The sequence below is a fragment of the Panthera leo genome, chromosome C1 (genome assembly GCF_018350215.1).
Source record: "Panthera leo isolate Ple1 chromosome C1, P.leo_Ple1_pat1.1, whole genome shotgun sequence".
Classification (NCBI taxonomy): domain Eukaryota; kingdom Metazoa; phylum Chordata; class Mammalia; order Carnivora; family Felidae; genus Panthera; species Panthera leo.
Window position 1 is genome coordinate 174,907,086 of NC_056686.1, and position 13,530 is coordinate 174,920,615.

Genomic DNA, 13,530 nt, shown 5'->3' on the forward strand with positions numbered 1-13,530 from the left:
ATATAAAGACTTCATTCAAGAGGACATATTGACAATGCTTCAGAAACTTTCACATGAATTAAAATATGTATATTAAGGCAATTTCCAGGAAATTGCACTTGCTCAAATTTTTGTCAATCCTTAAAAGTGTGTATGCATATATATGTATATATATACACACATATACATATACATATATATACATATATACATATATATATATATATATAAACATACACACAGACACACATGTAAACACACTCAGACACACGTGTGAATTTCCTGCATGTCCTAAAATTGGACCCCATCATTCAGTGTAATGGGGTTATACTGAATATAGTATACAATATTTATTCAAAAACTTTTAAATTATAGCAATGCTGGAAATTACATAAAATTACATAAAAGTTAATAACAAGCCAGAAATCAGAAGAATAGCAATTTTTAGATTGGCTATTAACTCTCCAGCTTCATTCTTTCTCTTCTTTCCAAACTTTTACAATCCTCCATTAGAAAACATACAAAATTAAGTGCCAAATTTGTGTTCACCCAATTCTTAAATTGCATAAAAATATCTTTACCACAATCAGTGACTAATCCAAGTGGAAAACATTTGAAAAAAAAATTGGAAAGTGTGCTATTTAATTCCAATCCCAATGAGTAATTTTGAGAGTCGTGTAACCTCTTTGAACTTGGGATGATTTTCAGTAGAAAAACATAAGGATAGAAATGCAGAACCTCAGTCAGACCAGCAAAGGATATAAAAAGAATAGATTTGAATAAAGCTATTTAGTGTTTCCAAAATGAGCGTGTGGTAGCACACTTCATTTTACTAAATGGCAAGGAAATCGGAGTCTTGTCCAAAAGTAAAACTTCAAGGCTAGAGAGAACAGGTTATCAATATAGTTCAATGGGAACAAGAATAAGAAGACAAATAATTCTACCTTGTGCACTAAGAAGAAATTAAAGAAAGGAATCTCAAAGAATTAGTCTTAGTAAATCACTCAAATATTTGTCTGTCATGTGCCCTACCAATGTCATTGCTTCAATCTTGGATTTATCTATGGTTAGATATGCTCAAGTTCTTTATCTACAACATGACATTTTTTTTTAACATTTATTTATTTTTGAGAGAGAGAGAGAGAGAGAGACACAGAGACAGCATGCGAGTGGGGGAGGGCAGAGAGAGAGGGAGACACAGAATCCAAAGCAGATTCCAGGCTCTGAGCTGTCATCACAGAGCCCAACACGGGGCTCAAACTCATGAACAGTGAGATCTTGACCTGAGACGAAGTTGGACGCCAACCGACTGAGCCACCCAGGCGCCCCATGACATGACATTTTTCAACCATATTTCTAGCTCAACTACACACATAGTGTGTATTTGTCCAAAATTTTTTTAAAGGGAACATAACTCTCCAAATGTGTTTTCACACATGTAAACTAAATGAACTGATCCATCTCTCCATAAATAGCAAATAAAATCTGCATTGTGTTTTACAACTGGATTACAAATTATCCTATCGTAGGGTGCAATTCTGCTATGGATTTGGTATGTTTTTAAGTCAATCCCATCATAGATACATTTTAAAGGACCTTACAGTGATTTGAAAGCACATAGAAAATGTCCATAAAAATCATGTATCTCCTTGGCTTAGAAAAGAAAATCACACAATGAAGCAGTACAAGTAGGAGACAGAGTTCTCCTCCATGTGTTTCTCATGATGGAGATAATTGATTTTCTTATTGCAATTGTAGAGAGCACTGCTGACATTCACTGGTCTACTGAGTTCATCACAGCTGTGTTGATGCATCTCTCCCAGGCTGCCTTTTCCACTGAACTGGAAAAGATTTGAATTTTTGGTTGATAATTTGCCACACCCTCGTTTTGCCTCATCTTTCCAGTCTCTTTGTTAAAGGAGAGCCACATTAATCAGTGCTTTGAAGGGTACAGGTGTTTAGATTTGTGTTAAAGCTCCAAATGTAATCCAGAGAACAAAATGACATGTCTGTGTGAGCTGGTTAATATCAGTGGATCCAGGGATGTATGGAAAAGAATGATAAAATACAATAGAAAGGGTACATATAATACCTGAAATAAAGCATAAAAAGCATTATTTAAAAAAATAATATAATTTTTCACAATGATTTTAATGAAGAAATTAAACAAATTTCAACTTTTATTGACCAAAGCAATAAGATAATAAATATAGATACATGAATTTTTTTTCTGCAAGTGTCAGGGGCACCTAGAGAAAGATGAATCACATTTCTGGCTTAGTTTGAATGCAAGGTCTTTTTTGTTCTGTTTTGTTTTTATTTTTTAAGTATAGGGTGAAGGTTATTGGAAGACACGAAGATGTATGTAATAGTCTTTTCCCCAACATCTTCACAGTGATCCAGTAAAACAACTTATTTTTTTTTCCCCTGTTTACTTTTTTTTTTCCCTCAAGTGGTGATTCTCCAATCTAAAATCAGAAGGCTCACAAGAGATTGGTCCAACCGGTTCTCTTTTCCTGTCATCAGATTATGTCATCTACACTGGGACATCTCTGTGCTTTTTGTAACTGGGCCTGGGATTCAAGCCTACCACTCTCCATCCTTACAGAATAGATATATACCTGGGAATATACATATAGCATGTAAATTGAATAAAAATTGGGCAACATGAATCGAGAGAAAGAAAGAGATGAAGGCAAGTTTAAAGAAGGACAGTTTTGAGCTGGGTCGTAGAGAAGTGACTTCCATGAATTGGTGTGAGATGGAGAGAATTTTCTGGGCACATGCACACATGGAAATGGCCACAGTTGAGTTAACATGGAAAAAATAAAATAAATACAGAGGACCGTGACTAGAGTTGAAGAACCAAGATAGAATATACAGGTGACCGGCGATTAAGGTGTAAATAAATGTCCTCCTTACTAAAAATATCTGGATACTGCAGACATGCATGTTTTTCTGGCAAAGATTTATCAAAGACTTGCAGATGGTATTTACACACCTCTTTCAAATATGACCCAGAAATTACTCTTTAGATCCAGAACTGCATTGACAAGCTATGTTAATGTGGCCTGGAAATTGTACGTATGAACATCTAAATTTAGAAACTTATGCCCATCTAGATAAAATGAGAACTTCTACTGGTACTCTTTTGATATTCCATGAGATAAGCCCTTTCCCTTCCTTTTTCTTACAAAGTCAAATCATGAAAAAGCTAAGTGTTTCTCTAGAAAACTCTGTTCTGGCTTTCACAAGCAGCATGAAAATTTGAAATCTCACCAGAAATCACTCTTTGGCTTGCCAGAGACATTTGTGAGAAATAGAAACAGCTATTGGTAAGTATCTAACTTTTAAGATGCCACGCAGACATAGCTCAGATACTTAGTCTTTTGACATTCGCCTGACACTGAACTTCTAGGACCCAGAGTGGGTGGATGAGAAGGGACAAACAGAGGCTTTTCTTCCAGTTAATCTCTTACAGTTCCCTATTTAAATTGAATGAGGGTGGATTCTGGCAAAACCCCACTATAAAAAACTTCTAGGAAGATAAGATTTGCAAATTAGCCATGCCCAAGAAAAGGGCATCAAGCAATTTCTCAAAATCAACCAGTTGTTAATGTTGTCAGGGGAAATGAAAAATATATACATTTAATTCTTTCACCAAAACACAGGGCAGAGCATGTGGACATACATTCTTAAGTCATACAAACATATATGTATATGAATAAAATACGTAGCAAACTTGTACACAAACCGATGCACACAAACTCCAGATGTATTCTTTTTCTTACTTTGTGGGTTGTGTCTTCTATAAGGGGAAAAAGACATATTAATCACTTCTTTTACTGCTAAGGGGATGGGTGCTGCTCTCATATTTCAGAAAGGGGCTGGAAAGTGAGGGAAGCCAAACTTTTTCCTATTTAAGGCCAAAGCAAAGGAATCTCAGTGGCTGAGTTTTATGACGGGCCCGGTGCTGAAGGGCAGGGAACATCTGATGGTGCTACTTTGAACTGCTTTTCTTTTCTCCTTTTTGCACAAAGAGTCTCATGTCTGATATTTAGACATGACGAGCTTTGTGCAAAAGGGGACCTGGTTACTTCTTGCTCTGCTTCATCCCACTGTTATTTTGGCACAACAGCAGGAAGGTGAGTAGGTACTGCTTTCAAGAAACTTCATGCGGTTTTTGTCTTTACTTCTCCGTACAAACACGTATAAAGGGGAAATTAATCTCCGAGAAGTTAATTGCCTCCGTAAGCTCCCAATTGGGGAATGTAGAACGGACTGTGATGGTGCTTTTTTAGACTTGCTTAGAAAGAATGTTGTCATTTTTGTATTTAAAAGTTTTCTGGTTGTCTAAGATAAAGATGTTCTGGTACTAACTCATTTTCATGTCAGCGGCACTGGAAACTTTTTAAATGGCTTTAAAAAAAGTGCCCCTCCTGGATTGTTAACATCTTGGAATGCTTCCTTAGGCAGTCTGGAAGTTATTGGTCTCTTGTAACACTTTTACACTCTTTTGTATGCTGGATTCTTTGTAAGGATAGACTACTGAGCATTGTTTTCTCAATAAGATAATGCATTTTAAGGACAGCATGCATTCAGAATAATTTAAAGGAAAATAGGCACTATTAAAGTTATTGAATATATTTCTGTAAAATGGCAACAAGTGAGTATCTTCAGTGTTCTTTAAATGGACTCAAATGGCTAAAAATGTTTCATCATTCCTATATTTATTCTGTTTCAAGCACTTACACGGTCGATTAATACATGTTTTCTAATAATTTATTGCTAAGGGTCTGGTGTTTTCCACACGTCCTACATTTTAACTGCATTTGCATTAATGAAGAGAATATTTTAAAAAATGTTTTCAAAAAAATGTTTTCAACAGGAATGTTTGACTTTTCTGCAAACAAGGTAAAAAGATACTGGTACTGTTTGACTTCAAAAAGTTGATTTGTTTTATTTTCTAACAACTGCAAACAATGGTTTTTCTGCTCTAATCCCCCCCAAATCACATTTGTTTTCATTATTTGTGTGAAAATATTTCTTTCAATTCATGTTTCTCATAGTCATGAAAATACTGGACGCATTGGGATACAAACTTCCACAGAAATAAATATTTAAATGCTAAATTTAAAGATGTTAGAAGAAATTATTACACATCAATTTCTGTTTGCACGTAATCAAAAGGATTAGTATTTCAATCTAGTTTCTGCAAACATGTGTCTGAAAATAGTTTTTGTGTTTAATTTCAAATCTTTGATGTCCTTGAAAGTCATATATAAGTGGGGGAGGGGGCCGGGGTGGGGGTGGGGGGACACCCAATGACATCTCTTCAGTTACAATCAGCCTGTGGCCACGAAAGAAAAGAAAAATCCATATTGCTTGTTCCTCTCATTTCCTCTCCCCCTTATTCCTCTTTTCCCTTTCTGTCCCCTCCTTCTTCATCTCCCTACCCCTTTGGCTCTTTTTCACCTCCTCCCCCTTTTCATTCCTTCACTAGTCACCCCCCTTTCCTAGGCAAGCCCATGTTTCCTCATCTCTCCTCCCTCTCTTCCTCTAGCACTTCCTCCCTGGTCCCCATGTGTCCTCCCTGTGCCTCCATCTCTCCTGTTTCTTCTTTCCTCTTGCCCCCTCCCACCGTCTTTCCCTAGGACTCTAAGTCCTCCTTCCTTCCTCATTCCTCTCTCCTACTCCTTCCCCCTTTGTCCCTCCCAGAACCTGCTTCAGCTCCTAGTCCTTGGTGAGGGTACCAAATGCCTACTGCCATATCCCTAGCTCAATAAAGACATTTACCTCTTTTAAAGCTCTTAAGTTCTCCTGATTTGGGGGGGGGGGGGGTAGGTAAAAATCACAGAGTTGCCATTTATTGGAAAGACTAACAAACCTTTGGTGTTTAGTTCAAAAGACTGACAAAATATTTGCAGTTGCCCGGTAATGACAATCTTATATCAGCACTATGGCTGTTTTTCTTCTCCATCCAACTTTAGAGGGAAAATAAGTGTTTAATACCTTTGTTATCTCTACATCACACAAGTTCTTTGCATTTTTCCTTTTCTCTTTAGCTACAGAAAACAACAAATTGTTATGAAATTTGCCATTACATTTGTGTGCTTTTAAGCTCAAAAGAAGTTGAGAGGGATTTTGGTCAGCTTACGATTTTTGTTTGTCATGAAAAAAAATTTAAGTATTTTAAGATAGTAAGTACTTTTTGCATTCCCTATAAATTTAACAAGAAAATTCTGCTGGTAGATTAGCTTTGGGACGGTACAGATGGTGGCTGAATATACAGCAGGCTGAGAACAGAAAAATACAGTTCTGGGTTATAGGTTTCTTATATCTGCTCTGAGAATTTCAGAGACAAGTAGCCCAACCCGAAAGAATACTAACTTCTAGTCCACTCACAAACGTTTTCTGGAGCATAAAACATGTCCCTCCCAAAGAATTTTGGTCCCTTTACAAATTTATAAAGTTCTATTTAATTCATGTATTTTATTCCACCAATGGAGAAATGTGGTCTGTTTTATATTTCCTGTAGTTTATAAACATGCCAAATTTGTAGCACAAAGACTCGCCACCTAGTGGCTGACAGTGTTACCATTTACACAACCAATGCCAACATAAATGTTACACAGCTGGATTCCATATTTTAGAATGAGATTTAAAAATATTACATGTGCGAATTTTAAATATGAAACATTACTTTCCTAAGGAAATAGTGTATCACTGATAAAATATTGCCAAACACACATACACACAAACACATGGTAGCAATAGTCAAAGACTGGAAATGAGCTTGAATGTCATGGCCATTTTCAAAATTCCACATGTAACTATTCCACATATAACATATAACTATTTTTTAATATTTGTCAAGTTTTTTATGTAGTCCTTATTTTACATAAGTATTTTAGTCACTTATTAGATGGATAAATTAATAGATATTATTAAGTAATATTGCTTCTTTAGGGTAAGGAGATAAACTTTATTTTAATTAAAAATGTTCTAATGATTGAACTTATATTTTGCTATCCTGATAATTCCACTGTGATAATGAACTGTGGGACTTTAATTATTTTAGGATTACAAAATAAATGGACTTAAGAGAACCAGTTCCTCATTACAGGTTATGAGAGTCTATTTTCCATTATGCTTAAGGAGAGAATTTGTAACCCATAAAGTAGCAATCAAGTTTTCTGGTTGGTGCTGCTCCCCAAATTAAACCTATATAATAAATAAAATATGGCATAAAATCACAAGAAACACTTCTCCCTTTAAGAGAAGAGAAAGCATAACTGCTCATGCATTTCAGGGTCAGTAAATCTCACATGAATTTACTGCTTTAGTTGAGATTATACAACTAGGAAATGACAGGGTTAAGACTAGGACCAAAACTCTGATAAATCTTAGGCAATTAGAGAACACAAAACATACATTAATTCTAGAGCATCTGACTTTGCTCATTCTTGTAACTGTTTGCCATTGAAAAGGAATACTAAAAAATTGTATATTATCCTAGAAAATATATGAGATAATGCATTTCTAAAGGGGAAAAACAGTAGATTTTTCTCTATTTAACACTCAACGTTGAATTGGTAACCCTATTTTTAAACAAGAGAAGCAAAATCTCAGTTATGATTTAACCAGAAATTATCTTCCGTTCTGTAATAATATAAATTTTAAGTAAATAAAGTATTGATACAAAATGTTGTGTTTTTCATTCATGATACCTTGCATATTTTACCATCCACAGAGTATTCAACATCAGATGATCTAAAGACCTATGGGTAATTAGATATTCTGATTAAATTCTGGAATTAACTCAGTGTCATAAGCAGAAAGAGCAAAGCCACTGGAACAATTCTGGGAAAGAAGGAAATACTGTGATAATATGCCTAATTTAACTAATTTAGGTTCCTGGTTTGATGTCTTACCTACAGGCTTATATTAAAAGGTTAAGAACTGTTGGCTCCAGGAGTTTTCCAGGAGTAGAGTTGAGACAAAATAAAAGAAAAAGCCCCTGTTTTACACCTACAGAGTCACTTGCCAGACCTTGAGTAGTCACTCAGAGAAGAGTGCCATCTACTGAAACCTCATGGTTTTCATTGCCGGTGACTGGTGCAGAGTTCCAAAGGTTTTGTAGCCCAGTCTTTTATTTTGTAACATCAAATGATATCACCGCCTTGAAGTCATTAAAGTGGATTGCTTAAGAGTTAAAGTTTTAAAGATGAAAGATGTTATTGCCTTTGCTGGACATGGAGAACATTTGTAAGGTTTCCAGGTCTGCAATAACCTTCTGGAAACGTCTCAGTGGACTGTTTCTTGTAAAACAGTCTTCCCTGGAAAAAAGCTCAGTCCCATTGTTTTCCACACTCAAAAAAAAAAAAAAAAAAAAAAAAAAAGAAGAAGAAGAAGAAGAAGAAGGAGAGGGAGGTGTAGTGTAAAAAAAAATCCAGAGTTTTCAAAGGGGAAACTGCCTGTTTCATATCAAAATGACAACGGAAAAAATGAGATAGCTACTCTTACACAAATCATTTGTTAACTGCAGTTTGAGGAGTTACATGAACCACTAGAATGTCTGTCTGTGTCTAATGAAAACACAGCAGAAGTGGATTCCTTTCAGATTAACTAATAAAACCCTTGTATTTTCCATGGCTGAGGTCAAGAACTGCCATTTAAAATGTAAATTAATGAACCAAATGAAAAGTTCAAAGAAGAAGGCAAAAGTTAAAATGCCCAAAAGATCTAAAAATCAAAGACAAAGGATCCAGAACCTATTAAAAGTTAAATTTGCTTTAAAAACTTGCATTGAGAAATTCCTGTTTCAGTGAAATGGCATTTATTTTTCTGAAACTATGCTTTCTATCGTATTTGGTGTGGAGGATAACAAACAGGGAATGTGTTTCTCAAAATTAATTAAAATCAGAGGAACATTCTTTGGAGCTGCAGAGTATGTTCATTATGTTTAAGCTTAGAAGGGAAGCTCTAATGAAGTTAGGAGTTCATCAATATGAAACATTTAGAAAAAATAGATTTTCAGAATCATTATCTTAGTGAGACACCCTAATTATGATTTTTTTTTTTTTTTTTTTGCATTGGATACTTCAACCTTATCTGTTTGTGGCTTTTGCTGTGAGGATAAGGCTTCTCCGTATACAGTAAAACGTATGCTGGGTTTCCCAATCACACGTTAATCGTGTTGGTGGTCTGCATGTCATTAGGGTGGCCTTGGAGATATATCTCTTTTTCCTAAGGTCAGGAGAAAATAAACATCAGAATTGAACTCCAGATGCTATCTTCTTGTTTTGAGACCAGATAGAAAAATATTCTGCAGAAGAATGTTATCCCTTAAAAAAAAGAAAAACAAAAGCAAAACACTGTCTTGTTAGACTCTGCTTTTAAGCTTGCAGGGCTTAGAAACCATAATGGGACAGGGTTTGGAAGTTGCCCTTGAAATTGCAGGAAGAGCATACAATGCAAGAGTTAAGAGTATCAAATTTAGAGATAGCTTTTCCAGGTTCAACTCTTAGCTTTGCTTCTACCATGTAACCTGGGAAAATCACTCAGCTTCTCTGGGTCTCAGATCCCTTATCTGTAAAATGAAGATTATAACAGCACTCAGCCATAGGGTCTTGGGAAGATTAAGTAAAATAGATGTGCAAAGCACTCAAAACAGTGTCAGTGACATAGGCACAACTATACCCGCGCTGCCTAGTATTAGTTTTACTAGTAGTGCAAAATAAAATTACTGTAAGGAATTAAAGCACTTAGTGACTTAGTGATAAGTAAAGGAAGATATAAAATCTTGGTGATGAGATGCAAAATTTGAAGATGTTTGCCAACTGTAATAAAATAAGTAGAATATATTTTCTTCAGTATTGCTATAATTTGTCACTAATCAGTTTATATTATAATGAGATTGCTGATTGTTAGATACTTTTAATTCTAATTCTCTAATTATTTTTATTTTTCACAGGACAAAGTGTTAATCACCTTAAAGGAAATTTCTAATGGGAGACATAAAAACTCATATATCTATAAAGAATAAAACAAGGAAACATCTAGAAATGATGATTCATAAAGCTTTTTGTTTTGTGGTTTTTCTGATGGGGACAAGAATAATCAGGATACGGGGCGCCTGGGTGGCTCAGTCGGTTAAGCGTCCGACTTCGGCTCAGGTCATGATCTCACGGTCCATGAGTTCGAGCCCCGCATCGGGCTCTGTGCTGACAGCTCAGAGCCTGGAGCCTGTTTCAGATTCTGTGTCTCCCTCTCTCTCTGCCCCTCCCCTGTTCATGCTCTGTCTTTCTCTGTCTCAAAAATAAAATAAACGTTAAAAAAAAAAAAATTAAAAAAAAAAAAAAGAATAATCAGGATCCACCTTGGCCATGTAAAACAACATTTTGAAATTGAAGTTACCCACCTATATAGGTGTATAGATATTTCCTTGAAGATCTTTTTGTTAACTCATCTAACATATTTTAAAATATTTTGGTAGATGTAAGCAGCAGAAACATATTTAATAAAAATGTGTGCTTTCCAAAAAGTATCATTTAATAACAAAACATATTTCAGTTGGAAACTATATAAACTTTATATATTCACACCATATTCAACTTTCTCAAGTAACAGGGAAATAATGTTATGATAATTTGCATATCACATCTGCTATTTTTAATTTTCAGATTAAAGAACACCTTTTCACAGAAAAGAATTCAGTAAGAAGAGAAGACAAAAAAAATGAAATCTATCATTCAGGCTAAATTAACAATTTGATTGGATGCTTTGGGACATATTACTTTTACTCCAAAAGTGGAATTAAGACAAACATAGTTTACATTATTTTTTTAGTTACAACAATAAAACTCTAGCAAATCATCATAAATTAATGTTTACAGAGTGGAAGCAAATACAATAAAAAGGAAAGTGTTACACATATCTAAAAATATTAGATTATGTTACTTGATTTTTTTTCCTCTGGAGTTTTGAAACAGAGAGCTAAGCAATAAAAGAAGCTAAGAGTGGATTATGTCATTTACTAACTTCATTTTGTTTTATAATTTTGATCCCAATAAGGAGATGGCTTAGTCTAATGCATTGCGTGTGTGGCCACAAATAAATTTATTTGAAGACTGTGCTTTGTAATAAGGAACAGAAACATCAAGTGACATGAGAGGTGGAGTTTAAAATTAATTACATATTGAAACAGGGAGACTTAGTTCAAGTAATAATAATAAAGGAAGTAACTGGAAAATCTATTACTTGTTCAGTAGAAAAATGAGATTATTTGTCTTTGATTTACCGCTTTAAATTTCTGAATCCCATTTTCTAAATGCTGCAAGTGACAAACTAGAATATTTTATTCCTCTTGAAAACAAAACATTCTTTTTCCTGACTCTCCCATACTTTTCCCACATACAATTAGACAAAGGTACTAACATTGAGGGCCTTGAGACATCTGTGTAAGAGGTTTAGCTTCTGGGAGAACATATTGCCAACCATATTTTGTCATGCACGGAACAAGAAATTAGGGGAAACTGCACAAAAGTCTCCATTCTTTCAACAAAGGTGATTGAGCTAGAGCAACAGAGAAAGGTCTTTCAACCACGTTTCTATAGAAACTGACTTCAGGAGAGCCAAATTTCTTTTAAACAGATGTGAAATAAGTTATGGCAATAAACAAATTGCATTAATTCTTATTTTTCAAACATCCCAACTTTCTTCTTTTTCCTTAGAACAATATCACTTATAAAAAAAAAAGAGATGTACAGTAAGGTAACTCAACCTTTATATTGAGACCTCTGTGTTTTAAAAAGCATAATAAGCATAGTTTCTAATAAAATTTGGAAAAAAGAGGCAAAGTAATAATTTTCATTTAGATAGCATTGGGTTTAACCCAATTCTATCAAATTCACATATAAAATTTTAAGAAGTCAATATTGTGCTTACTTGATAGTTTACAGAGCAAAAGGAAAACACTGTATTTTTAGTGATGTGATGATACTTTCTTTCAACGAGATATAAACATGGGAGGATGAATATACAGGGAAAATTTACGTTAATTTTAGGGCAGATTAAGAACATAAGAAAAGATATTCAAAATATGAGATGCTTGACTCTCACTTTAACTGTTATCATTTGTGTTTAATAAATCATTAGTATTCAATATCTATGTTTTGTAACATAGGTCCTGTGTTACATGTAGAAAGATATTCCTCATCCAAAGACTTGAAAGAATCATTTGAATAAATTAGTAGTATTCTTTTTTTTCTCCCCCACAGTTTTATTGAAGTATTATTGACAAATAAAATTGTATGTATTTAAAGTGTACAACATGAAGATTTGATAAAAATATACACTGTGAAAAATTACCACAATCGAGTTAACTGATAGTCACCCACATAGTTACCTTTTTTTGTGTGTTGGGTGTAAACGCTTAAAATCTACTCTCTTAGGAAATTTCGAGTATACAATACACTATTATTACCTGTAGTCAACATAGTGTTGTACACTATGTGGCATTTTCAAGAAGGCTGGGGAGCCTGAAGTCCACATTATTAAAAGGGAAATCTTGAGCTAAAACTAATCTTTTGGGATGTGACATGTAATGTTAATTTATAGAAAGTTTTAAAATGATTCATGTGAAGAATGAGAAGCCAATGCTAAAACCGAAGAATGCATTTCATGCAATTTTGCTAAACAATCTTCCATCTCATTAAAACATTCAGACTTTTTCTGAAAAATAGTGAACTTAGTCCCTAAATATAAAATGTCAGTTCCACTTAGAGAAAAATGAGTTTGATACCTCTATCCTTTAATATTATTATTGTTCACAATAATATGAAAAGGATTATGCTTTTCTGAAGCATATCTTTCATAACACCATTTAAATAGACCCACTTCATTTGCATTAGGTAAGCATTTTGGCATTCAGCTTTTATGCTCACTAAGTAGAAAAGAATGTTCCTCCAAAAGCTTAGACAATATTTCTTTCCAATATTCTCAAATATCTGCTTCAAACATGGAGGAAGAACTAGAATAACTTTTTAAAATAAACAGATTCTTGCCTTCTTAAAATTGCAATTAAACAAACGTGCTTTCTTTTATTAGCTGTAGACCACGTTGGGTAATTGTAACACATTGAGAACAGACTTCTACACTTCCTAAATTGAGCAAGGATATTGCACAAGATCATGAAAGTTGTATCTGCACACAAAAATGGAAAGGAGGAATGGAGGCAATTTCAGTATGCTATAGAATCTATAGGTTCTGCGAGTACCATTTTTTGTGCGTGAACTTTTGCTAAATCAGCTAAGCCTCTGAGCCCAAAGTATTTAGCATGAACCTAAATCAATATTACTTCAGATATGAGAGGATGTAGAAGTGGGAACTTATCAAGGTGATCTTCATGGCTGTATGCAATATCCAGATGGAAAAACTTCAGCAGCCCCTCAAAGGTCTCTGGGCCACAAGGCAGCAAAAAATATGGTTGTTAAACCACTTGCTTCCTCCCAAGCAAGCCTCTTTCAGCAGACATTTTTAAGATCTTGG

The 13,530-nt window shown here is 34.5% G+C and overlaps 1 protein-coding gene across 1 annotated transcript in view; it reads left to right on the plus strand.

The window, feature by feature from the left end:
- The first annotated feature begins 3,921 nt into the window (after positions 1 to 3,921).
- The window catches only part of COL3A1 (collagen type III alpha 1 chain), a 40,333-nt gene continuing 30,724 nt past the window's right edge, over positions 3,922 to 13,530 (plus strand). The window contains exon 1 of the mRNA XM_042949415.1: positions 3,922 to 4,124. Coding sequence (XP_042805349.1) covers positions 4,043 to 4,124 — 82 coding nt within the window. The 5' untranslated portion in view covers positions 3,922 to 4,042. The remainder of the gene's footprint in view (positions 4,125 to 13,530) is intronic.